This window comes from Tinamus guttatus, unplaced genomic scaffold (assembly GCF_059628265.1).
Source record: "Tinamus guttatus ecotype Peru unplaced genomic scaffold, ASM5962826v1 Tinamus_guttatus_pri_ptg000173l, whole genome shotgun sequence".
NCBI classification, from domain to species: Eukaryota; Metazoa; Chordata; class Aves; order Tinamiformes; family Tinamidae; genus Tinamus; species Tinamus guttatus.
The window spans coordinates 4,971-32,676 of record NW_028288707.1 but is presented as its reverse complement, the minus strand read 5'-3'; the positions used below and the strand labels follow the sequence as shown (position 1 = coordinate 32,676).

Here is a 27,706-nt window from a genome sequence, read left to right as displayed (position 1 = left end):
AGAAGGTCTGATTTGTTACATTGTCACATTGCTAGTCAGAAATGCTGCAGTGATGAAGAAAGTCAATGCTGGGTCAACCCAAGTCCTCATTCTACAACATCCATTTACAAAGAAATTATAGTAATGTTCAACACACCCAACACAACACTCCTTGCTTTCTTCGGAGAGAAGTCCCATCATTCTTTCTCTAATGGGGGATATTACTACATAAATTAGATTTTTTTTTTTTTTGGACAATACACCCCCAAAATATTCGTGAGATCAAAAAGAGCTTCTACAGATGTTAGAGAAATCTTCACACATCATCATCATCTGATGTATCGCTGCTGCTTGTCTCAGAATCCTCAATTTCCAGAGCAGGTTTGAAAGTGCTGTTTTTCCAGGGGCTAAATTTAAAGTCACAGATGAGGCCGTTTTTCAAGATACCATTTTTCCGAAGGCCATTTTTTTGTAACTGAAAAAAAAAGAAGTTTTTAGGGAGATAAACAGCTAAGTAACAATTAAGTTTCAATATTTTCTGTGTCTTCACCTATGAGCTACAGTAAGTCTACGGTACTACCATTTACACATATGTACACAAACTATATACACCTGGGTGCCTTAACTTCTTGATCAGCTGCCTGTATCCAAGAACCTCCAACCGTGCTAAGTTGGGCTCTTGCAGTGAACAACAGCATTATCCTCTTCTGCTTCCTCAGATTCCTTGCCCCAGTGACCACTCCTACATGGTCTCTCCCGTGATACAACACCCCTTTTTTCTAGCCTCCTGCAAACTTTGCTACTAAAGGGGGCTGTGTCTGGAAAGATGAAGGGGCTGAGGAAGGAAGGATGGGTATCCCATTCCCCATCTACCTGACAACCGGTACTAAAAAATCCCACAAAACTGAAACGTCAGTCTTGATCAAGTGGTATGTAATCATCAAAATTACTGGAGGTCCCTCACAAGACAGGTATTAAGGACATTCACGTACAAGTTCATAACAGAACATTAGCTTAGAATCACCTGTTCGCTAATGACTTTGAATTCCCTCATCTCATCCTCCGTTAGTGGAGCGCATGTTTCATCATTTTCACTATCTTCCTGCCAGCCCATCTCCTTTAACAACCTTCAAAAGAAAAACAACAATATTAAGGAATTTGCTGCATGCATTTTTCAAGCTTTGCTTAGGTAGATATATAAAGATCTGTAAAAGTAAATTAAGAAGTCCATAAATATTACTTTATAAATAAAGAGCTCTTATTTAGAGGTGCACCTCTTCAAGTTTTTAAACATAACGGAGGCTGTTCATCTTGTTTTACCCATACACACTTGATTTCAAAATTATAAAATTCAAATGCTTAATAGTTTAGCAGAAAATATTCCTATTTTCAAGCATATATCCACACCATCACTTGCCTGTACCAAGTATGACATTTCCTGCCACTTGGCTTAGAATACAAAATACAGTCTGCACTCCCTACCATTCCTCTAAATGTAAGGCTGCAAAAGTTATTGAGTCAAGAGGCAGATCTTTTTAATTGTGAGAATTCCAAGATATGGCTGTTGGTAGCATAAGCAGCTATGACGACGGCTTTTCATATCCTGTTTCAATCAAATGGCTGCTGGCAGGAAAGATTTCTTGGCATTTGTCTGAGTATCACCCTAAAGGCAGGTCCTGGTATTTCAGCATAGACAAACTACACCTAGGAATGAGTTCTGGGATAAGGGAAGGAGAAATGGACAGATTACTCCGAAGCCAAGAGGTTTCTAAAATACACGCCAAAACCAGTACAGGAAACCTAGAGCTTAAAGCACACTGAAAATTTAAAACAGAAGTCAGATGAACTGAAAATTGATGTCCCATTTGGTACTTCATTTAGCCAGATACAGGACAGGAAAAGTCCTTCGGTATAATCCACCCCAGAACAAATTCCAATGGGCATGCACTGGGCAGACCCACAGGTAACCCACGACAGAACTGACAGCTGTTAAAGACAAAGTAAAAGCCTGGACTTGGAAGGAATGAGGAGAAAAGCACTACAAAGCTTGTGAAAGAGGAGTTAAAGAAATGTTTACAGAAAAATAAAGAACAGTGTTATCAACAGAAAGCTGGATAAATAATGCAAAAGTTTTTTTAAAAATAAGAAAATGCACATTTTATATATATACACACTCATGTACAAAAGACTCTCTGTGTTGGTCATGGCCAGATTCAGTTCAATTATAGTTATATTTTCTAGAAACAGTAATCTGACTTTTAAAGTTTTACTGCAAGCAAGCTACCACATTGATACTATTATATACAACATAGTAAAGAGTGATAGAGCTTCTCTTAATGTAAATAAAGCTTAGTTTTAAGTAACATCAGCCTAGGCTTGCCTTCTAGAAACGCTTAAAAAGAAGGTGAACCACTTTAAAAAAAAAAAAAAAAAAAAAAAAAAAAAAAAACCAAAATTAGCTGAAGCTGAAACCAATGGGTAAGTACACAGCCACTGCATGCAACAACTCCCCCAACAGAAGAGCAGCCCCACGCATGCTTTCAAAGCCATGCGCACGCATGCTTTGCATGTTTATGAGGCACGCAAAGCCATCCAAAAACTACGCTGGTGACCTCAATTTAGTGTCATCAGAAACAGAGGCACCACAACACGTGTTTACACACACATAGAGGTTACAGTTGAAGGACTGATACAATACAGACGCCACCTAGGTCTCTAGAACACCACAAGAAAAGCTTGTCCAGAAAGCTGTGAGGGACACCGTTTCAGCTGACCAACTAGATTTGACTCCTATCTTCTAGTCTAACATTGCTGCTAATAACTTACAGCAGCGAAGGATTTTTTTGCCAGTGAGGGAAAATAAGGAAAACAGAACAGAGCAGGTTGCATTTCACTTTTCAAATTTGCAAGGGAAAAGAAGTCCTGAGCTCCCTCATAGGTACTACAAAAGGAAAAGCTCTCTAGTCCTATCTATATATAGCACCTATCAATAGAAAGGATGGTTTATTTCTTTAGTTATTAGGAACAGCAGGAATTAAAATAGACTCCTGAAAAAGTTCACCTCCAAGGCTTTTACAGTTGTGATTTCTCAGCATCACCACTCTGTATCAGTAGCTATTACAGGTACTTTTGTGAGAAACTAGAAATGTTTCAAACCTTTTCTGAATTTACTTCCCCTTCATCGTCTTGTGATACTTTTCATAGTTAAAAGTCGGATATATATTAATTTCTTTATTTCAACAATGAGGAAAAACTAAGTGTATTATATAGGACATTAACTTGATCATTTATGTTACATTAAAAGGCAGGAATTACGTGCATTGTTTTTCAGTTTTTGGATGGAGTTTCTGAGATGATAAGAATTTAAGACAAGCTCACTTACCATTTAGGAACATTTTTTATGTAAGAGTACATACCTGTGTTCTGCCTCAAGTGAGCTTGAAAGAACATCTGTCGGAGGGAAAGTTGAAGATCGAATGATCTGTTGAGATGTAATCGAATCATTTCCATTCTCCTGCGGAATTTCATTTTCAAAGTTTCGGTTTATATCTCTCTCATGATGAGGGCTGTTGCTGTTATGCAAGTTAAAGGAGTCATCATCCTATAAAAAATAATTACATAATTCCATTTACAATTAATGCTCTTAAAAACGCTGAAAGCCATTCTGTTTTATTTAAATCACTTTTAAATGGAGAAACTCTATACTACTTCAAGAAATAATTTTGTTCCTGCTTCAGGAGTTTGCAATATCTGGATACTAAAAAAACAATGTATATTATGTCACTGATCAAATAAAGCAGAAAGCAGTAACTCCATGCTCTGGTTCAAACTGTCTTTCTCCATAGTTTGTTTCAAACTTCAAAATCCAAACTTATTTGTTTTTCATATTTTAAGAAATAGTAAGTTACCTACTGTAATTACTAGCAGGGTTTCTAATTAAGTATCAGAAGGGTGTGTGTCAGGAACAGTTTGAAAGCAATAGAATGAAGTTTGTATCACTTAAGAGACAGGCTACAGCCATCATACTGCAAACAACAAATTCATCTGACACAAATTTAAGGAGATCAGACGTTGCTCTTAAATCCACCCAGTATCTTCCTCTACACGCACATACATGCACCCCAACTACAGCAGGTTATTGTATAGTTGAGGAACTATATGCCTCATCTAGCTAAGAAATAAGAACTAGGAAGAGAGTGCATTTAAAAACTAATGAAGCTGACACAGATATTAGAAGTTTTAATAACCTCTCTTGACAGAGCTTTTTCTGCTTCCACTCATTCTACAGTTTTTAGGTCTTATTCAGTAACTATCCAAGTAGCCCTAGAAGTTTTACCAACTGTAAAACAAACAAAGAGCAGCATTAACTAGCTAACAGCCCTTGGAAAACAAAATCCATACATATGGTGTGTAATGCCATTATCCACTGCAGCAGGCAGCTGCTCCATCAGCCAGTTCTGCACTTGTGAGAAATGATACTTCAGAGCCCAGGATTGAGACCATCAGCATCATTACATTTCTGTTTATTATGTTATCCACTTCCAGAAATTTTAGAATGATGAGCAAGAAATTAAATACACGTTCAGCTATTAAAGTGGAAACCCAGAGAATATGTTATTCAGATGAATATTCTATGATATTCACAGAAATATTAACAAATTTAATACATTTGGCCAAAGTAACTTCTTGCAAGCATGACTGAGCTTCTGGTCATGATTTGCTTCATTATTTTAGAGATGAAGTCTGTTACAGCAGGCTTTAAACTCCCATCAACAGGACCACATTACAAAAGATATCTCCCTATCTGCCCAGGTGCACACTATGCCTTCACTTTATTAAAATTAACTTGAAAGTAGGACAACTATTACATAATTTGTTAACCTTTAACCTCTTCTAATGCCCATTAATGTAACAACAATGGCAGGAAACAATATGCATGGAAGTAAGAACAACATCCTGGCACAACTGAAAATGCTTCCTCCCCTGCAACATGCACACTTTTATTAAAAACAAATCTGAAAAGCAAATAACCAAAGTCCATTGGTACAAAGTACAAATACCATGAAGATATTAAGTATTCAGGACAATTTGAGGATCTCCAAAAAAGTTCGTGTATTATTTTGCAGAATTTTGAAGTTCAAGATAGAACTTTCCAAAATATCTCTTTAAACTTAAGCTGAACTTTTGCTCATGAAATAGAGTCAGAAGTCTCACTTCCAATTATAAGGAATGCGCACTGACAACACTTCTTTTATTTCACTGAATCACAATAATCTTTCCCCTAAAACACTCATTATTTTTGCTGATTTGCTGTTTGTGCCTTTTTCATCCTCTAAATCACTCATTTCCAACAAACACTGGCTTGGAACAGCTTCATCCTGACCAGGCATGACAAGAATGCTTATGGCTTTGTGCTAGCTGGCACTGAGACCGTCTTTCTGGCGCGCTGTACCCTCAGATGCCACCTAAACACAGCACACGCAGTGCCCTGTGGAAAACACCCGACACGCGGTATCACACGCAGAGCAGGCCCTGCAGCTCTCAGCAAGTAAAAGGCTCTTTATATATGCATAAACCAAACTATTGCTCCTACAACTAGATTTAAGAGATGGTCTGGTTAAACACTCCAATGATGTAGGAAGCAGTCAAAGCAGAACTCTAAAGCCTTCAATCACATTATTTCATCAATTCACAGAATCACAGAATGGTTGAGGTTGGAAGGAGCCTTTAGAGATGATCTAGTCCAGTGCAGCCCTAGAGAAAGATGTAATAGGGATAATTTTTTTAAAATTCATTAAAAGGCCATGGCCTTGGATGTCTAAAAACAGAAAATGAATGACTTAACTGCAACACAAGTTTCTTCTTTTCCTTGGCACTGCATATCTGTTTAGGATCACAGAAATCTGAAATCAGTCATTGTTATATCTATAGGAGTTATAAATCAACCTACCTTCTCCTGCCCAGCATGACTCTCATCTTCATGTTCCTCTTCCACTCTATCTCGTTTCAGCGCTTTCAAAAATTCACTCTTCTTATCAGTCCGCATTCTTGTTAACTTTGTTAAACGAGGCTGACCAACTTTGTCAACAGGGGATGAAGAATTTGACCGATTACACTAAGGACGGGCCAAGAAAAAAAAGAATATCAGAAGGTTATCCTTTATAAAGCTCTGAAAAAGCCTTTAGAGCACCTGTAGTTTCACGTTTCATGTACACTCACATTCAAATCCAGAGGGAATATATTTGTATTTCAGTATATACAGGTCTTTAGTATGAGGCCTATTTATTAATTTATGGAGACACAGACTTATGGAACACTGCTAATGAAAGGTGGACCTCCATAAACATACCATACATTAGCAGTTTTTAAGTCCATGAGATTGGACTTCCTAATGCACCATTTTTACTGCATATCAAACCTACAAAGCAAACTGCCAAGCACTCAAAGGCCACAGACATCCCTTTTCTATCTCAGTTGAGTAATCAAGCTAAAAATGGACAGATTTGACAAAAATTACTTGCTTTACCTCTTTCGCTGAATTCTGTGACACATTAAATGCCTTGACAGTTGATTTGAAAGCACTGAAATTGCCAATACTATATGCAGATTCATGAGGAAATGGATTCCCAAGTTTATTTTCTTTTGTTTGGCTTTTCCACTGTGTCGGCTAAACAGAATATTAAACATAAATGTAAAGACTTGTTAATTATATCAGAATAATTTTCAAGAATCTTCAGAAAAATGATTAAGCAGAATGAAATCTACAACCATTATTTAGTGCAAACACCTTTATTTTCTGCAAAAGTCAGTTTATAAGCAATTCGCTCTCAAATACTGTTCACATCTTCACACCAGTTAAATATAAAAATAATCAAGATCCTGATATGATGAATTCAAAACAGAAATATAGAGCTTTGCATATCTTAAACTAGTATTGTTTATGTAGCAGGAGTTGAGAACAACTCCACAAGATGTCTTTGGGGTACAGAAAAATTTATGCAGAAAATCAAGAGATAAACAGAGAATGTTGCAAAAAGAAAGTTAAATGACAGTTCTAGATTGATTGCAGTATCACTATATCAATAACTGGGATAAATTCTTAAAGTAGATATGTGAACTACAGTCATCCACTAGGTCATTGCTAGTCTATAAGTTAGAAAATGCTTCTCACACTAACCTGGACAGCTTCTGCGTACCTCAAAAAAAGGTAATTAAGAAATAAAGAGAAATCAAAATAGAGTACAATTTAAGAAGAAAAATAAAGTGTTTCCAGACACTCTGGGGGAAGGGGTGCTACAATTCAAGTACGCAAGACTTGAAATCGTAATACTCTAGGTATAGCACACTTCAGCTGAAATGAGCACATTCAGAAGTTGATTATGACTTTTTTCAACATGTTGTTCATGGCACCAGCATCCAAAACTTACCTTTGCAGGCGGAGTGGCTGGTTTAGGGATTAATCCTTTATAAACACTTGTGCCGGTTCCGTTCTTGACTGACTGTGAATGAAGACCTCCTACCACAGGGAATCCTGATATCTGCAATTCTTTAGTACTCCCCTTTTTAATGACCAGCATTCTTGGAGATCTAGATTTAGGATTCAAAGGATACTCTGGAGAGAGAAAGGAGAGGAGGGAACAGGAAAAGAAAAAATATAATTAATTGTGTTAAAAATAATTACGTATTTTTAGGTTTCTAGTTCATAGCGTACAAGGTAGCCATGCAGTGCAGAGCAAACAGGAACTCAGTTCAGCAATAACTTCATCAGTAATACACTGTACAAAGTTGGGTAAGTTGAAGTTCTGCTCCATTTTCTACAATCATCATTTATAACATTATTTGACTTGTCATGGTGGAATTTTAGCTTTTGGAAAATAAAGTCATTCTTCTATAAAGTATTTGTTTGCAAATTGTTAATAATTATCTCCAAAAGATTCATTCCTATATTTCAGGTTATTACTAAAGAGTAACTTTATTAAAAGCTCAGTTTAGAGTCATGTTCCACACAAAACTCTATAAACATAAGGAAAGGATATGTATTACTCTAGACCATGGCAAAAACAGTTTTCTCTTTCCCTGTGCCTCAGTTGAGCATAACATAACTTTTGAAGCTCACCCTATTATTCCAGGTTCAAGACAGAGACAGTCATTAAAGAGATGGTCAATCACCACACCCACTAAGCAACTGACACTTGGTGTCAAACACACACACAGAACAGAGATAAATTTCTCAAAAAGTGGAATAACCATTTTAATCCCCCCATGACTATTACTAACCTAAAAAGATACAGGTTCTCTCTAAGTTTATTGCTTTAAAAACTGTACAGTCTAAAGCTGCCATTTTCTTAGTATTGTATATTGAATTGTATATTTCAAACCTACAGATGTGTAAAGTAGCAGCCAAATGCATCCAATGGAAGTGAGAAAACAACCCAAACTACAGTTCAGTTCATGGCCCACTCTCACGGTTGTCCCTGAAGTAAAAAATTTATCAACGCAGACGATATGGCTGAAGACGTTTGCTTTCTGACAGCTTGAATCTATGCAAACCAGCCTGTTCTCTCAAGCCCTCCTGGGTTCCTTTGTAAGTTCTTCAGAGCACAGATTTCTTTCACGAAGCCTTCAGCTCACTATTACATCACTAAATTAGCTAATCCAGTCATCCTATTTCCTCTCTGGAGAAGAATTCTCGACATCTTTACAGACAGACATGTACTACTTCTAGGAGAACCACCCCACCTGTACCTGCACCCACAGACCCGCAGAACGGAAATATTACCTCTTTTATGAAAAGGCAGTTACTTGTGGCAACATCACGGTTTCCTCCAATTCAAACTGCACTACTATAATATTCGGAAAAAAAATCCTACTAAACTGTTTCAAGTTCAAAAAAATTAGGTCTCTACCAGATTTTTATACTACAAAGTCAATAATACTCACCCCATACACCTGCAGCTAAAGATTTATTCTGGTTTGGTTCTCTCTCATATTCAGGATTCAGTGATGGCTGAAAGGAAGTTTGAACATTATTAAAAATGAAATTTAACTGTAAGTCTTAAAATTTGGAATCAGTAAAATAAAGAACCACAATAACATCTGAAGCATACCCTCTGCTAACAAAGATTTGTAAATGGGGACAGGCTAGACATGTCTCCCCACAACACAACCAATGAAATACGTCAGGCAGTATTCAATAAACTTATATGAACTGTGCAGAGAAAGCAAAATACAGCCATGTGTAGTTCTTCAAAAGGGAAGTTTACTCTTCCCCTTACTTCCTCAATTCTGTGTAGAAGCCTGTGACCTCAAATAGTACATTGCAGGTTAGCAACTTCAGATTTTGAAGCAGTCAAAATGCGGTCATGCAGAATTTAACACACACACGCGCCACAGTAAACGGCAGTTAAGATACTACGAAATAGGCTTAGAATCCAATTGTAGTTTTGCTTAAACACTTGAACTTCATTTAAACACCTAGGTGACAGTAACAAAAAACAGCAAGAACTGAAGATAACAAGAGAAAAGTTAGTGGACAGATGACTAACACCCTCTTACCTATGGAAAGGGTGATCTCTTATAAGATGATCTGTAACTGCTGAAATCTCATCAAGTAGCTTGCAATGGACAAAATGGCACTTGCAGAAACAATGAAAGCTTGTTTATTATAATTACAATTAACTTACAAAATCCTCAGCCTCAAATTGTTTGGGTTCTTCCTTGTCTTCCTTCTTCCCAGCTTCATTTTCAGGTATGTTATTTTCATGCAGTCCTTGGCTTTTTCCACAGTGGAAATTGCTGGTACGTGTGCGGGTGCCTCCGCCATGATATCCCCCACGATGGCTTATGTTTTCTGTACCATTTCTGCCTTGTGAACGCCAACCATTTTTCTCTTTTCTCCCAAAATGCCCTTAGATTTTTAAATGTTAAAGAAATGTAATTAAAAACAGTTTTGAAAGAATATTCTACTTCTGCAAAATTGCAAAAGGAGTTAGCAAACAGCTCTATATTCTGGGAATTGATTAACTTAGTTTACATTAGCATAAGCAGTAGAGTAGAATCTCACAGAACAGTGACAGAGATGGAAGACATTATCCTGACATCAAAACTAGTCAAACCTCTTTTCTGACTGCTCATTTATGTCACTGTGCAGAAAATTAACTCCATACAGTTATTCTTGGTATAGACAAATACACCTGCAGTCATTTTACTCTGCTAGTCATCATACCCTGTAGCAGAAAAAAATCTCTTTCCCTAAGTTCTACTACAGAATAAGACAATCAGCAAAGGATGACCATTATCCTTAGATTTTTTTCTAGATAAAGCACTACAAAGCAGCAAGGTAATATATGTAAGATGGCTCATGAAAAATAAATCATACCTCCGTTATGCCTTCCAATACTAGGATCAAACCCATCTGAAGAGTTGTGTCTTCTGCGATTTGCTTCATAACGGCTCTCTGCCCATGAAAAATTTTCAGAATGTTTCTCAAAGTTCAGTGATGACTGGAAAGGAGCATAAGTAGTAGACTGAGATATCTAATTATTAGCAAAACTGAGTTATCAGAGCCGATACGCAAATTACTCATGGTATATACAAACCATTTTAAAAAGGACTTTGAATGTCAGCCCATACGTAGCTCTCAAGCATGCATACGATTGGAACTATCTCATTATCTACCATGCTAGTAGAAGCTACATCCTCCACGTCAAGACAATGCAACACAGCTGCTAGTGTCACAAGGAAGGAGAAACACTATGTAGAAGTCCCAAGAATTTTCGTTTGGCAGCAAAGGTGCAGTGATGCACATCACGTTAGAGGTTAAACAGATAAGGAGTAAGAAAGGACTTAAGAAACCAGTTTTGATGGCAGAAGTACAGGATCTTGATTTCGGTAGTCAGACTACATATCTGCACTGTACAGAAAGGTTGGAGAGGCTATCACTAGACACCTAAAAGCTCAGTTTATTAAGCCTTGTCATCACAATTTAGTAAGAAAAAACACAACTAACACAAAATACGAATAAAGAACTATGGAAAGTTGAAGGAGTTCATATTCATTAATATACTCTGTATTATCAGATAAGTAGATATGAGAAATTTTTAATTAATAAATATTTAATTTCAGTAGGAAGTACTTTATCAACTAAAATCCTGAGTAAAGAGTAGCACTCAAAAAGTCAAAACACATCTTTACGGGAACTCATTCCTTAGTGAATTAAACCTACAAAAGGTCTTACAGCAGCCGTCTTTCCTATCACTTCTGTCTGGCTTTACTATTTTAATACTATAGCGTATCTAATAAGAGAGTAGAAAAAATACCCTATTTTTCTCACTACCACAGCTCAAGAATTGAAGAACAAGTTTTCATCCTACAAGAGTAATGCTTAGTCCTGCTTTTGGAAGCACCACACAAGTGCCTAAGAGGAAAATGTGTTCCGCAGCACTTGCCTGTCATACAACCCCCTTGCTTTTTCAAAATTAACTCACTGGGAATGAAGCAAAAATCCCATTTTCTCCAGAACCAAACCTCCTGAACACATATATGCCCACTGTGCTGCATGTAAGCAAGAGACCCAGCACTTTCAAGTGCCAAATTAACTCTGAATGCATAGACGAACAGCTATGTCGAAAGGCACAAAGTCAGAGAAGTAGATCTGATGACTTCAGGAAGCATCTGCTCTAGTGCACAAGGATTTATATGCTGCCTGAAGCTCTTTCCCTCTTCACATTTGAAGAATACTCAGAAAAAAAAAAAGACAGTAATAATGGCCTATTCACATAATCCTTGGGATCATACTGCCCATGATGTGCCAGTTCTTGTTCTTACACATTCTGAGTTGAGGAAAAAGTGAAACATACTATTCTGACAGCAGCATGTCTAGGATAAAGCTAGGAAGTCAGTATGCCTCCTGTCTTGCTCCAGACCTCACATCACCATGAAATACTGTCCTTGTAGAATCCTCAGAAAATAGTTTTAAGTTTTAGTGGTTACCCTTCATATATTCCTTTGGAGAAAGAACCAGAGACATCCATTCTACTATATCTAAGTAAAAGGCACTTCTAAAGGCTTCAGACTATGTCTGAAGAAAAAAACAAACAAAAAACACACACACACACACACATTACTATGCTTCAGGCTTGATATGGAGATGTCATTTTCTGATTCCAATCCTCGGATGAAGATAGAAAGACAAACAAATAGTAGTACAGTTGAAAACATATACTGAAGAAAAACAAAAGGAAATAAGAAAAAAGTCCTCGCTTTAAAAGAGCAATAAATTATCCTCAAATTTAAGATGAATAGCTAAAGGAAAAACTTTAAAAAACGCTTGTAATTTAAAGAGGAGAAAAAAAAAAGAAAAGAAAAAAACAACCTGACATCTAGGGAAACAAGGAGAAAGACTGAGCACCACCATTTAGAAAAGAGATTCGTGGAAAGATGTTACTGAGGTGGCGATGAAAGGACGTTAGAAGAAGTAAGAATAAGCACAACCTGCAGGACTCTGAAGCTTTCTGACAGCAGAAGGAATTGCCCATCACTAGCATGATGAGGATTTCAAGCTAACATATTTCTTTTATCTTAAATGTTTGTCAAATGTCATCTATGTGACATTTAGAGACCTTGTTAGCTTGCAAGGGGCATCTCAAAAGCCCATTTGTGACAAGGTTTGAAACCTATATGGCCTAAATGCAAGCATCATATTAACAGCGCTACTAGTAAACTCAGATTAACAACATCTATAGCTCTTCATCTTGGGGTTGAGGCTGGTCTGACTTAATTAAGCTGATGGCTACAGACAAACAACAGACAAACAACAAAATAGCAAAGCAGACACTTCACACAGGCATTAATCCTCCTGTTTGTCACACAGCCCACAAATTTTCCCAGTCATCATGATAAGAGATTTTGTACAATCTTCATGACTATCAAGACAAACCTTGACAACGTGGTTCAAAATAACTGTGAATGATGCAGATTTGACACAGAAAGCTTAAAGTTATATTCCTAAAACTACTAACTATTAAATATTAACATAGATAATTTAGAAGTACATCCCTGGTCAAAGAGCATAAAAAAGAGCTCTTTTTATGCTTGAGTCAGAGAGTAAAAAATCCATCTATTCTGAAAAAAAGTGTGGCAGAAAGTTTTCTTCTTATCTTTTCATTCAAGACATAAGTACACAATAGATGACATCTAAGCTCTACTGAAGATCCCCTCAGGAAGGGGGAATTCAACATCTACTAACTAAAATTCAAGCTCAAGTAGCCCAAAATAAGTTCAAAATACATAGTATACTTTCAGACTATAAAAAGTCACCTTGGGAGGGACAACCTGTTATCACTAGCACTTTGAACAGTTTTCCTTCAGAAATGCAGGGAATAAACATAAAAACAAATACAAAACACCCTCAAACAACACACAAAAAACAACCAATAGACCTAAATAGTTAAAAAAGTATCACAATGAATCTTTTCAATTCAATTAAACATATATATGTATAAAGCAAACTCTGAATAAGCCAGCAAAATTTAAGCAATTGTTGCTTAAATATGAAATTTTAGAAGACAGTTCTATATTCATTTACACAGGGGAACAACCTTCCAGTATGGTCTTTGAAATTTAACTTTCATTGTTTTTAGCTGAACTTTTAAAAATACATTTTCACAAGGTTTAATTGTTGAGTATTTTATGTATAGTGTTTGGTTGTACATGACATAATGCATCTCAATTAAGATATGTGCAAAGACTGTGCAGTTTGCATTTTCCCCACATGATGGGGGTATCAGTCTATCACAGTTTTTGTGGAAAAGATGGGAGTAAATTTTGTAATCAACAGGAACTCTACTGGTTATTTCCAGCAGTTAAGACTTAAATTCAGCTAGTCAAGAAATAGAAAAGATTTTCTAGCACAAGAAGTCTTACTGTGTAAGTCATGAGTACACCGGCCTGTTTATAATCTTCTCATACATGTTTTATGGGAATGTTTTCAGAGAAGTTCCCAAACTGCCTACACATTATTTGTACCTGTTTCCACCTGCCTAGCTGCAATATAGTATTGATGCCAAAACTACACTTGAACAAGAAGTACCCAGCAGCGAGCTCTCCTGTGTAAGTAACAGGTGGATGACATTAAAAAACAAATATACACAGCACTTATTCTTAAAAGGAAATCACCAGCAGCAAGGTGGATTTCAGCCAAACTGTTATGCTGTTATCTGTATCAATGGCATTAAGAAAGCTCATTTACAATCCTGATCTCCTGGTAGCTGGTTCTTCTGAAATCAGTCTTTTCAACCGTTACTGGAAAGTTTCAGGTATCCAGTACTGAGGGCAACTAAATCCCCAAAGATGCAATACCCAAAAGGTCCTTTCCTAGGAAAGGAAAAACTGACAGGATAGAACTCTGTTTCTTTTCTCAAGTTTGAGGAATATTGATATCATAGGCTCCTCCCAGCTCCACTCTGCATGGAAAACGAGACACCTTGCCCTCTTCAACCCACCCTTCATCTCTGTCCTGCTCTGCTCTTCCTACATCTGAACAATACAGCTGCTGAGAGGAATAATAAAAGGCCTATTCTGGGAACCAATGGGGGTGCAGCGGGACCCTTCCGAAAGGCTCACATTTTTGAGGAATGACAGAACGAACCTTATGCAAACCAAACAGACACTCTGAGTGGTTAAAGTCCCAGTGTGCTGTATATCATGGAAAGCTAATCAGGAGGGAGAAAGCAAAGCAAGGAAATAGGTCAATTCCAAACGAGTGTAAGATGATGCACAAAAAACATAATGGAGAAAGCACCTGTGAAACCTACCGTTAAGTTTTTCAAAAAAGATAAATGTCTAAAGGCAAAGATATAACAGCAGGATCCACCATAGAGGTTCACAATTTAAGAAGGGAGAAAACACAACAAGAAACAAACAACAAAACACACCCCACACACATTCCCCAGAACAGATTCAGTACTTCTAGGGTAGCGCTAGAATGCATTTTGATTCTGCTGTACTGACATTTTAAGTATACAGGTAAATTTCTTCTAGCAGATTTTGAAATACAGAGAGAAAGACTGTTTCCTAAATGTGACACCATCTAAGATGTGACACCTTCTTAATCTAAACTCTGATTCAGTAGAAATCTATTAACTGGAAAAAGGAGATCACAAGAAGTGAAACCAAAAGGAATAAAAATCAGACACTAGTTACCACCTAGAAACAGGTAGGCCTAATGTTCCCAGGAAGACAACAGACAGTTACTTAAAGACTAAACAAAGACAGATCAGTGCAGAAGAAAGAAGAGTAATATGATGACCCTACTCAACTCACTGACTTAACTTTAAAAAAACACATACAGATATAAATGCTTATATATAAATGTATACACTTTAAAAAAGCAGTAAGTACACAATTAATTTTGACTCTGCATTTAACAATAGCACAACATAAAGAAGTATGTTCATAAGGATTATTTTGCATGGACATAAAGAACAAGAGTTACATAAATGCACTAAAATAAGGCAATACCACTCTCAAAGCTGCATACCATCCTGGACGCATTCAAGAATATTTATGATCAAGACAGGTTTCTTAATACAGAAATAAAACAACTAATTTGAAATATCCAGTGGTGCCTCTGCTTCTGCATTCACCTAAGATTTTTTTTTTAAGAAATGTAGGAGCATAAATTAAAGAACAAGAAATTAAGGAACATTTAGATGAGGCAAACATACTCAAGTCTTCACAGAACACTTATGAATCCTAATGTTTCGGGATCATGCTTTCTTGTTCCCAGGGTAACTGCATAAGGCAAGTAAGGCACCACAGAGAACAGCCACAGAAAGGATACAGAACTATCTGAAAGCATCACACCCTTGAAACACTTATGAACACCCTACTAGCAGCTGAAGAGCTATTTCAGAAAGTCTACCTCATTTTTTAAGCATTCAGATTACAGAAGAAAGAATACTTTGCTATAACAGGCATAGGACACTGAAGAGCAGAATCAAGATTTGGCCCATCAAATATGTACCTCTGTCATTTCTTTTAGTATAAAAATAAAGCAATTTAGCTCTACTGATGACAGCTGGGGTCCAACTATTTAAAGCACCACAATAAGATTCACTGTATGTAATCTGTTATTACATTTCATGTATTCATAAAAAGATGTATATTTTTCCTATGATTTAAAAGATTTATATTTTTTCTATGTTTGGGTTATAGCACTCAAATTTCTTTAATAATAAGACTGCCTATTCAAAAGAACAGCAAAGGACATACCTTTGTTGAAGAAGGAGGAGTAGGAAAATTAAGCCAGGCTGGAGCAAAGTCATGCTGCGCCATTTAGGTCCAGTCTCTCCAAATCAGTGAAACAAGGCTTTAGCACCTCATGGCAAGTCCCTGCAATTGGAAAAAAAATAAAAATATATAAAAAAACAAGTTAGACATATCAGACATTTATCTTACAAGATTACAACACACATGGTGTTTGAATCATCATTCTGTTTTCTAGCACTACTTGCCAAACAAATCTACTTTTGAATCTAGCAGTCTCACCTGTCATTATAGGTGTACACTTGCTCTTTCAAAAACAATGGATCACACTAATTAAATATTTTACCGGCACTGAAAACAGAATCATACCATTCATCTAATTTATAAAAGGAAAAAAAAAAAAGGCACAGCATCTGTGCCTTTGCCAAACAAAGTTTTGGCAAAATTAGCTTGTGAAATATTTTCTGGTCCAGGCTGCTTTCCCCACTACAGTGTGTATACCAAAACAATTTTGGTTTGTAGAACACTTCTTTCAGAAACATGAACAATACGTTCAATTAAAATTTCACCTTAACTATATTACTTAACTATATTAATAGAATGAGGGCTAATAGCACCCATAGGAGCATCTACAAAATCTAATTTTACTCACAGCCTATGAAGAACTCAATATCTGTGAGCTAGTCTTCTCTTACACACACACTAGATAACAGATCAGCTATATATAAGCAAATGTTAAAGGATAATGAACAGCAGTTTCCAAAAGATGTACAGCAAAGAGATTTGTTATAAAGGCATCTCTGTAACACAACTTGGAGCCACAGCAATAACTGAAATAAAAATACTGCACCAAGTATGCTGAGCGAACATCTAAAAAGAGTTTTCTTTTTATGGTTTGATTGGTAGGGTTCTTTTATAAGTTTCACTTATTGCCTCATCTGAAAAGAATTTGGGAAAATGCAGCGTATTTAATTTGCTTAAAACAGAGGCAGAACTTGAGAAAAGTCTAGTAGAGAACAATTACATGAACTGGAAATCAAGACTTCTGTGAAAAAGCTAAATAAAAACACCTAGAGCCAACTCAACAATAACAAAGGTTGATCTAGGGAAACAACTCCTGTCATTAGTCTGTGCTCATCCTATTAAAGAAAGAAATCAAACCAAAAACCTGACACAATATAGCTAGCTTTCCATAAAGTACGTGTGGATGGGTGTTGATGTGAGAAAGCAACACAGAACATGATTGTATTTAGAGTAACAATTCTAAAATTCAGACCTTTACTGAATACAGTAAGGAATTGTTTTAGTGATCAAGGACAAGAATAGAACTTGGCTTGCTTTATCTCACTAGAAGAGGGCCGAAGAGGTATTTAAACAACTGTTACGAATATCTGACAAATTCCACTGAGAAATGAGATGTCTGTTAATCCAAAATATCCTAAGAATCCAAGATGATAATGGTCACAAAAGATTGAGGCTAGAAATGTAGCAGTTTTTAATATGTGAAGAACAAGATTCTCCAACACTAACACAAATGTTTGAATCTTTTCCAATTGTTATTATGTTTCAAGGTCAGAAACTGATAATTGTAATTAAACGACTTATATTACAATGCATGTACACAAAGATAATATTGTAAAAATGAATCCACCTTTCCCGATCTCACGGTGTAGCTTGACAAGAATGAAGTTCATACAGTTTTTATCTCCCTCTCTCCCCGCTGAACTATGCTCCTTTAAGTCAACATAACATTTAAAAATCAAATATTTTTAACATGAAGAACACACTTCAACCAATATATAAATTGACTTTTTTTTTCTCCTGCCATCAAGCAGATAAAATCCAGTGTGGTACAAAAAGGCAAAGAAAACAGCCTGCATCGATGAGGCTGTGCAGACGTATTTACAACAAATTGCTTCTTCAGGCCTCATCTCGTATTACAATTTTTACTATCCACTAATACTTCGAAAATTATGCAACAGCTGAAATGACTAACATTTAAGTTTTGCTTACAAAGCTCAGTTGGAAGCCAAGAGCCTCCACGTGGTTAACACAAAGCAGGCATAAAGGACAGATAAAGGAGAGCCTGTTGAACGAACTACCTGAAAGTGTTATGTAATACATTTTAGCTGTAACAAATACAGGTACTCACATTGTAGTAAAACATGCAGTTTCTTGCAGCAAAAGTAAAACTTTTTCCTCTCATGTTCACAAGAAAAAGAAAATTCTAAACTGGAGACATAAATATGCCCAGTTACAGATCACCCCTTCCCTCCTGAAGGATTTCACTAAATAGGCAGACCAGGAATACAGAGCAGAAGCTTCTAACCACTCACAAAACCAAAGAGCATTGCTGGCAAAGCAGAGACTAGAATCCAAGCAAACATCTGTTAATCCTGCTCATATCTCTGCATAGCACATTAAAAATCAGAATACAATGCAGACACATACCAGACTCATTTACAGACATGGTAACTGGGGAGTTATATAGGCATCAGGAGTATGTATTAACACACTTATTGATAAACCAAGAAGCAGTTATATTAGTAAAAGCCATGCAGCAAAAGTATAAGGCAGACTTATATCTAGACGGGTCTGTTCCATCCCAGATATCTTTAAGAAACTAGAAATAATCAGAAAAGACAAAGCCTTAAAGCAAAAAAAGGAAACAAAAAAAAACAAAATCAAGTACTGGAACCATTATGATCAAACCAGACTTCCTTCACATACTAGAAATTCATATAATGCGTCCTGTGCTGCACCTTCCAGCATAGCCAAGCAACAGTAATTTCCCTTAAAAAGATCTCCAAACCACTTTTAAATATTGATGAGAAAATAAAGGTTACAGATACCTTGAACTGGTTAGGCAAAGATAAATTTAATTTACCACTGTTACCCTAGTACTCTTTCTAGCATCAGAAATCTTTTCTCTCAATTTGCAGGCTTACAGAAGACCAGTATTCTTGGAGCTGAATAACACTCATCAGGAGTTGGAAAAGTGACTCAAAAATCCCGTTCAATGATATCTGCACTGCTGCCTACATGGACTATATATGAGCAAGCTGTGGATGGGAAAGTCCACATGGAAAGAGGAATGAGAATGGGGAAAGAAGTGATATTCCACGATACCATGGGGCAGGGAATGGACAAAGTAGCTGCAAATCAAACATTCTGAATTTTAGTTCTGTTTTGTTTTCTATAAAGAGGCCAAATAAATAAGTGTACCTGATTATTCAATAACAGAATGTTGAAACGGCTGTGGCATATAGTGTAATGTATTGACATTGTACTGACATTCAACTGTTTTGAGTTGTTGATGCTTTCATTTTGTTTTTAATGGTTTAAGAAGCTCTAAAAATGCAATACTAGATGCATTTTCTTTTTACGTTTAACAATAAACACAATCACGATTTTGTGCCACACGAGAATCAATACAGCATGGTAGAGTTATGCTGCCCTTTATTTTCTAGCAAATATTAGTAGGGATGTCTCAACTGGAAACATCTCTCTGCAGTCTATAAAGGACAGGGCGGTGAACATTAAGTGTCTCCCTGTAAAGAAACATTGCTACCTCACAACATCACTCTGATATTGTCTACTATTGTGTCAATAGTTCTGACTGCTCCAGATGGCATGCTTCTGACGGCATTAACAGAGACAGTTCTCCCTGATGGTTTTCATCTTCACAAAACTGTAAATAGGAAAGCATCTCTGTAGGTCCCTTCCAGCCTTAACAATTCTATGATTCTACGTTTAATCGCTTTTGAAAAAATAACAGAGGTTGCGTAGAGAGCTTGTGAAGTCTATTTCTCTGGCCATACTTGAAATCCACCTGGACAAAATCCTGTGCTACCTTCTCTAGGTGATGCTGACTGAGCGGGAAGGGTTGGACTAGATCATCTCTAAAGGTCCCTGACAACCTCAGCCATCCTGTGAAGATATAACACTTAGAGATGTTCTGAAAAACTAACTCATGCTTACTTACAATACCAAGTAACTTAATCATAAAATGTTCTTTAGTAGTTCACCTCTTGCTCTACTACCTTAAAAATAGGTGTTTCAGTTTTAAGCATTGAATTCCTTAGAGTAAGACAGCATACCTACCTGCAGGCAGTTATAATCAAATGTACAATATTTATTCTCTACCTCTCTCTAGATATATATAAATCTCCTATATAGTACTCAAATAGATAGCACTGTAATTACTGCATAATAATTGGCAGTTCCTACGCTCAAAATTTTCCCATCAACACAAATCTTACATAAACAACTACACTGTTGTAATTGCATTTATAACATAGAACAAGAGTGTTCTGAACCATGAGAGAAAGGTTGGATTCTTCCCTTCATGTAACTTGTCACATCTGATTGGGGCCCCAAAAATTGTTCTCTAGATTCCATCTCCAACATTTCAGCCACTTAAAAACAGTTACAAAGGATTTAAAGACATTTGGTTTTCCGGTAATTCCTTCAAAGAGCACAGATCTCCTATGAATACTATTTCCTAAGGAATACTGTCTTCTGCTGTCATAAGAACTTGAAGAAACATCTCTACATTTTTCTTACAGTTATTTGAAAACGAGGATTAAATAAAATGCACACAACACAAAACAGAAGAAAGCATATCAGAATATTTAAGATGACAAGGACACGAGATCAGAGACCATTCCTGCCCAATTTTAAGAGCATGTTGTTCAACTTGTTGAACCAGTATTTAGCTGGCAGAGGAACGACAGCCCCAGCACTATTCTCAAAACATCCAGCCCCTGTTCTTACTGTGAGGTAGGTCAAGTCTCTTAAACATACAAAATAAAAATATTGCCCTAGCTCAGGAAATTGTCTTAATTAGGATAGTACTTGTTATTGTTGATGAAATACGCTCAGATATCATCTGTCTGAACTATGACAATAAAAAAAGTTTTGACTTTCTCATGGTGTCGCTCGGAGGAAGACACAGGTAAAATTGGTGACATTACTGATGAAAGGAAAAAGCTAAACGGTGTAATAAGAAAACTGCAAAAACATCAAAAATCTAAGTATAATTTGCTAAAAGATCATACGCTTTTGCCTATGTCATGAAATGATTTAATTCCACTTAAATGTAGGTGATTAAAGTAATACTAAAGCCATATTAAAAACCCTGACAGCTGAAAAAGCCCATTAGAGGCTAGAGAAAAGGAAGAGCAGCTCTGTGTTTTTAGCTGCAATACTTTTCACACACTGCAGATATCCTGAGGAAAAAAAAAAAAATCAGAGGAAGGTTTCTGTAAAAATTTTCTAAGATTGTTAGAATAAAAATAAAAAGCATAAACAAAAATAAAAACCTGTAAACTCATAAGCTTCAGGGATTCTTACCTATTTAAATAGAGTAGTAAACTTACTAACAGGAAAAAAAAAAGTGTTTAAGAAGCTTCAAGCCAATAATTCCCAAAGCTTTATCTTAAAGGAATATATGAATTCAAATTTCTCAACGTTCCCTAAAGATCAGTTCGAAACTTTAACTTATGATCTGCATAGAGAAATTCAGCAGCATAGAGATGGTAAAAGCACATGGATATTTTCACATGCATTCACGGTCTTCAGAAAATCTAGAATCCCCACGTTTGCAGGCCCTGTGATCTTTCACCTACTGCTGTGAGCAGCTCGTTGTTACCCTAAGCAGGGTATAATGCACACCCATGCATGCATGGGAATGCAACTCCACCCTCAGATGCAAACTCATTTGATAATCCACCCTCATCTGTCATCTAATTCTCAGCATAATATTTGTAAATGGGGCAAAAGAAGGTTGGAAGTCATCAGCATCTTGCATTACACTCTACAACACACTGTAGCACGGTTATGATGCACTAGATGAAAACTACAAAGTGATATATTATTCAGTGGCTCAAGTGTGTTCTTTTTCTTGCTGCTGTTCTGCTTCCTTGGTTATGAGTTACAGCAAAAATTTTCAAAGGCTTTATTTATTTTTCTGACTAAAGAATATGTGAAATACAAAGGGGTCCACTAACCAAGTCTGTATAACATCATAGAAAAAAATATATCTACAAAAATGGAAGGGAGGGGAAATTTTCTAGAAAGGAATTGGAACAGAGTATTGACTATCAAAGATAATGTCAAAATGGCTGCACTGCATTTCATGACAACTAAAGGGAATGCCCTCTGTCAAGGTCAAAAGTTCTCGGGAAAAATACCTTTACACAAAACTGTCACTAAAAGAGCAACTCTTAAACAACCAAGCTGCAGATCCTACAGTCCTCCTATCTTAATCCAGGTTCAAAATTTTGTTTCACCTGATCAAGCACTAGCCAGTATGACTAGGCAAAGTCATACTTTTAATAACTAGGCAAAGATAAGGCGTGCTAAAGGCTCACACCATGATGAGACACACCCTCTCTTCTTTATTAACTGAAATGTTTGCATTTTTTAATTAAATGGAAAAATGTCTTTCTGCAAGTTTATCTTTCTCTTGCAGAACATTTTCTCTTAAATGTCAAATTTCTTTTGTGATGTGCCCTTCCCCATTTTCAGAAGTCAAGAGCAGCACTAATTAAAAGAAAAGTTTGTTTTAAGCAGTACTTGTGGTCTAAGCCCTGGTACATTTCAATTTTTATCCCCTTTTTGAAGACATTGCTTACGGGAGATCTTGCTTGCTCTCTCATTCATACAGCTTAAAAAATGAAACAAGCTGATTTCAAGTCATTTTGCTGTCCAAGCACAAACTTAAGCAGTTTTTCAAACTTTAAATCCTGTTTCTACTAATTGAAGATTTCTGCAAAGGCATGACTCTTTGAGCTTAAGATTACTTCCCTCACCTCTTCTCCATGTAAACACACAGCCATACCCCTAACAACAGAATAAGCTTAAATCTCTACAGTTAACCTATGATTTGAAAGCAACATACAGGTGCCTCCCTCATTACAATGTACAAGAGGGTTTACAGACACCAGCAAATAAGAAGCAATTCTCATCTCAAAGTGAAATGGAGCTGAACCTTTAAACATCCTCTCCCACAACTTACTGTTCAACAATTGAAGGTTCAACGACTTACTAAAAGTAAGTTTCCTAAAGTCCAATCGACAGTCAGAAGCCCCTTCCTGTGCAACTGTAGACCCACTATCCATCCAGAACTGTTTCAGCATAAATTTTAGCACTGGACAATGAGGTAAAAAAAAATATCCATTCTTTTTTTCCTCTATCTCATCTAAAAAAAAAAAAAAGAAATATGAATGCAAAGGAGGCAACCAGAGGTAGGTGGACATACTCTATCTGAACCCCTTCTAAAGTCATACACCATGCTGAGAAATGACTATATGAAGTCAAACTATATTAGTCCATTTCTCCATCTTAACTGACATGTTCTCTAGGGTTTGAGGGTTCTCAGCCCTCATATCTAACTTAATGCCCCCCCCCCCCAAAAAAAAAAAACACTTTCTCCCTAGTACCTGATGAGGGGATGACTCAAATGAAGAGCATTACTTTTGTCTGGTATAAGGATCTAGAATGTCAGCATGCTTTGCAAGATATTCCTTTTTTGAAAAATCACAGGTACTTCCCTGCTCTTTATCACACTGTCCCTTTTCACATAAACCATATTTAAAGCATATCTATAAAAGCAACGCTGATTAGGACACTTCCCTGAATCCAACGTATTACTATCACAGAAATCAAAATGCCTTTTAAAACAGTATTCAGGGAACGGTCAAAGTTAATGAGAAAACTTGAATTGTTCATTACTTTTATTCCAAAAAGCTTCTTCTATCATAGCAGAATCTAAGATTAAATACAAAATTATTCTGTTATGAAGTAGGATTTTTTTAAAGACAAACAAGTTCCTTCTGCCTGAAATTCTATGCTTGCAGTATCACACAGTAGGACAATATACACATAGTAGTAGAATGATACATATATACTCTTTCTTCTGCAAAAGACAAAGCCCAAAAGCTGAAGCATTAGTGCAATAACACTGCAGTGTAGTTCAACAAACATAATTCAACAAAATCACTGGAAATGCTTCTGCGCTTTGGAGTTTCCACAAGGAATAAAAAAAAAAAAAAGTTGAAAAGATGGCATCGTTAACATATACCAAGTACAGAGGGGCCATTTCAATTGTTTCCCAGAGTGTGCTTATCCAAAGCAGGAAAGGAAGGGATTGTAGAAAAGTTGGCACCAGATTTCTCCCATCTACACACAGTAACAAAAAAATGAAAAGCTAGTTTGAGTGTAAATGTAATACTGAGGGCCTCCAAGGACCAACATTGTCAAACTGTTTTATCCACAGAAGAAACCCAAAAAATAGTAGGTCAGAAAAAAAAGACTTAAGTATATTAGCTCGTAAAGTGCTAACAAATCTAAGTATCTGCACATTTTTTTTACACTAATTTACAGATTTCACCACACTTCATCTTTGTTGTAAGTTTAAACTCTGCTTACATTTAAAATCTTCAAATTGCACAGTTCATTTCTACAGTAGAGCAACCCATACCATTTAAGACACCTTTATAATACAAACATATCCATTTTAGGATTTTACTGTATCAGTAAAAGAGCCAGGCTGTTGACATTATTCCAGTACAAAAGCCATGTTTACAACAAGGCTTAAAGTATAAGCTCTATGGAGCAAAGAGAGACCTTATCTTCATACTTGTCTGCAAACCACTTAGCAGACTGTCAGTGCTGCATAAAAACCTAAAGAAGGTATTAAAATGGACCAGCACCATAGGCATTTTCTCCTCAAAGGGCATCAGCCAATATCACGAATTTTGCTCAGAGTAAATCACACTTGACTGTCAAATACGTATGTATACACCTAAGAACTGCAATTCTTCTGTAAAATACAAGCAAAACAAGAGAGGAAAGGAATTTAAAAAAAAAAAGAAAAGAAAAAGGAAGAGAAAGGTTTTGTATTGGCAGTCAAAAGCATGTAATGAAAGAGTTAAAGAGTAAAAGGCAAATACTTCAACACATAGAGAAACAAGAGTCCTGAGTAAGAAATCACTCTGAACAGTTAAGTGTACCACAGCTCCCTGATCTCAGTGAAAATCTCTTGTCATCTCTTCCCACACACCCAAAAGTTAATCAACTGGACAAAGTGAGAACACTCACTTTTCTAGGAGTTGAGTCAAGCTACTACGTGATGGGCAAGCAACGGACAAAGTTTAATGACACGGTCACTTAGGCTTGCTGTTTTCATTTACCAAATAATTTGAAGCAAAACACAAACTACTAAGGAAGAGGAAGGTAATATTCCACTTGTGGTTTGCTTCCTCTACATGTTGCTCAGTTCAGTCCGTCTAAGCAATCACTTTCCAGTCCCAGTAGGAGACCCAATGTAGGGTCTCACTGCAGAAAGAGACTCATAGTTATGTTCTCAGAGCCCTCATGTTTTCAAAGGGGCACGTTTTCGAAAGGGCAAAATTAAAACAGCAGTTAAAATGGACAAATATTTGAAAAAAATATAAAAAAATATTTGAAAGACCATTCAAATAAACCAAAACACTGGAGTTAGACCAATTCTTTGATATTGACAAGACAATTCAGAGTACAATTACTTCAGCGATCCTAAAAATATATTTAAAATACTGATTTAAATGTAACCCTTTTACTTGAGGTCAGGTAATTCAGACAAAAAAAAAATCATAGTATTCCCCAGACTCTATTTCCTGTGCTTAAAATTACTTTTCTACTAAGCTTCAAATACAAGACAGCTTCCCAAATATTTGTGCAATGTTCTTAGAGAGATCTACTTTTTTATTGCTCAGCATTACTGGTAACTTTGTACTGCAGAAGCTCTGAAATTCCTTAAGAAAAAGTGGCTACTACGGTCACCTTTACCAGACACTCAGTCTACACTCTACTACCCAATAATGTTTTAATTACTTAAACTTCTACGAATAATGCTGGAAAAGTGAAGAATTTAATAAAATTACCACTGACTTTTGAATTAAGTTGTTCTGTCCATCTTAGTTTTCTTTTGGGAAGTAGCAATTCAGCTGAAAGCAAACCTGCAGAGAAATTATTGTAAATAACATTTATTTCAATACTTTAACTATATTCATCTACAAAAACATTCCCTCCGTTGGTGGGAAAGTTGCAGGGCAAATAGCAATACTTTTAATAACAACATGTAGAATTGGGTAGTTAACCAGCCTGCTGGTACTTGAACCCTTCCAAACATTTTTGTTTAAATTATGCTGCACTTTCAAACTAGGTTCATATTCATTCTCACCATGGAATAGGAAATAACCCTGAACGCAGCCTTAAAACATCAAACTATTAAAAAAGTTTGCATATGCAGTAAACGAGTTTCTGGTAATGAATATTTAACCTTCATATGCACAGGAAAAAAGAGGAAAAAAAAAAAAAAAGCTACATTACAAGATCTTCATGCTGAGAAACATCTAATGCAAATGTAAAGACTAAGATGCCCAAATCATTCAGACTTGCTCAAGAAGCAGAACAGAGCATTCCTGACATACAGTATCAACACAGAAAAAAAATACGTTACTTAGGGATTCAGTCTAGAAGTGCGTATTTTCCAATCCCCTCCCTGTCTCTCAAAATTACGCTCTTACTTATGGACAGTTCTTTTCAGTAATGCATACCCGCTTCCATGTCTTAAAGATATTTATTATAAACACTGCAAATAAAAATTAGATTCTGCTAGCTGATTTCAAGGCTCTCAATTCAGCATCATTTTTTCACTATTCTACTGACAAAACATTTACTCGAGTAAGAACTGAGTTAGGAACTCTACAATACTTACCTAATCCAAGAGGACTGCACAAGGTGCTAGTTCTCTGTGATTTATACTTTTCCAGTTTGTTTTCCTTGAGATAATATCCCAAGTTCTGGCTGATACTACATTCGTAGCTGTTTGACATAGATTTCACCTCACAGAATCAGCTACCCATCCTTCCTGTTTACAGATCCTACAAAGTTATTTCCAAGATTTGCCAAGTCTCTGACTTAAGCTTTGTTTTTTTCCTCTCACAGCCTTTTCTCTTCTTTATTCCATGTGCATATCACTGGAAGAAGCAGCAGCTCCAGGTGAAACAAACACGCTTTTTACGCCACAGATAGTAAAGTTGAAAATCCGAATTTCACATCTGAACTGAAGAATATTTCCCAGCTTCAGAAAATAGAGGCTTCTGTCAACAACAGCTATCTGGATACCACCATATTGCTTATTGGCAACAACATTTTTCAACAAAGATATTAAATAAAATATAAAAGAAAAAGTGATAGACAATTTTCTATTAGACTCTTCATTTAGAAAATAGGTTTCATTGCAAAATGAAAAAAGGCTATGTCAGAAAATCTAAAAAATAAAATACAAGTAAAAATATCTGCCATGAAACTTTTCAACAATATCTATTCAGTGACTCAGGCTCTTTTTTAACCTGGAGCCAGTTAACAAAACTAATTATGCTTATGACTCAAGCAAAACTGGGCTTGAAAA

The 27,706-nt window shown here is 36.3% G+C and overlaps 1 protein-coding gene across 2 annotated transcripts; it reads right to left on the bottom strand.

Moving 5' to 3' along the window:
• Positions 1-27,706, bottom strand: LOC104572704 (vasculin). Of its 2 annotated transcripts, XM_088523260.1 has the most exons (12): positions 27,011-27,706; positions 26,182-26,249; positions 16,252-16,371; positions 10,358-10,481; positions 9,663-9,886; positions 8,920-8,986; positions 7,407-7,591; positions 6,506-6,646; positions 5,930-6,094; positions 3,396-3,580; positions 1,004-1,106; positions 1-454 (listed from the first exon to the last, which is right to left on the bottom strand). In XM_088523260.1, exons 3-12 carry the CDS (start codon positions 16,312-16,314, stop codon positions 296-298), a joined length of 1,416 nt encoding a protein of 471 aa, XP_088379386.1. In that variant the 5' UTR covers positions 16,315-16,371; positions 26,182-26,249; positions 27,011-27,706; the 3' UTR covers positions 1-295. The 2 variants fall into 2 exon arrangements, with proteins under 2 accessions (XP_088379386.1, XP_088379385.1); XM_088523259.1 differs by lacking the exons at positions 26,182-26,249; positions 27,011-27,706 and having other exon boundaries at positions 16,252-16,389.

Coding starts and splice junctions, on each gene's coding strand:
- LOC104572704 (XM_088523260.1), bottom strand. CDS start 16,314: ATGGCGCAGCATGACTTTGCTCCAGCCTGGCTTAATTTTCCTACTCCT. Junction 9,887..10,357: donor TATTGGAAGGCATAACGGAG/GTATGATTTATT, acceptor TAAAAATCTAAG/GGCATTTTGGGAGAAAAGAG. Junction 8,987..9,662: donor AATTTGAGGCTGAGGATTTT/GTAAGTTAATTG, acceptor ACTTCCTTTCAG/CCATCACTGAATCCTGAATA.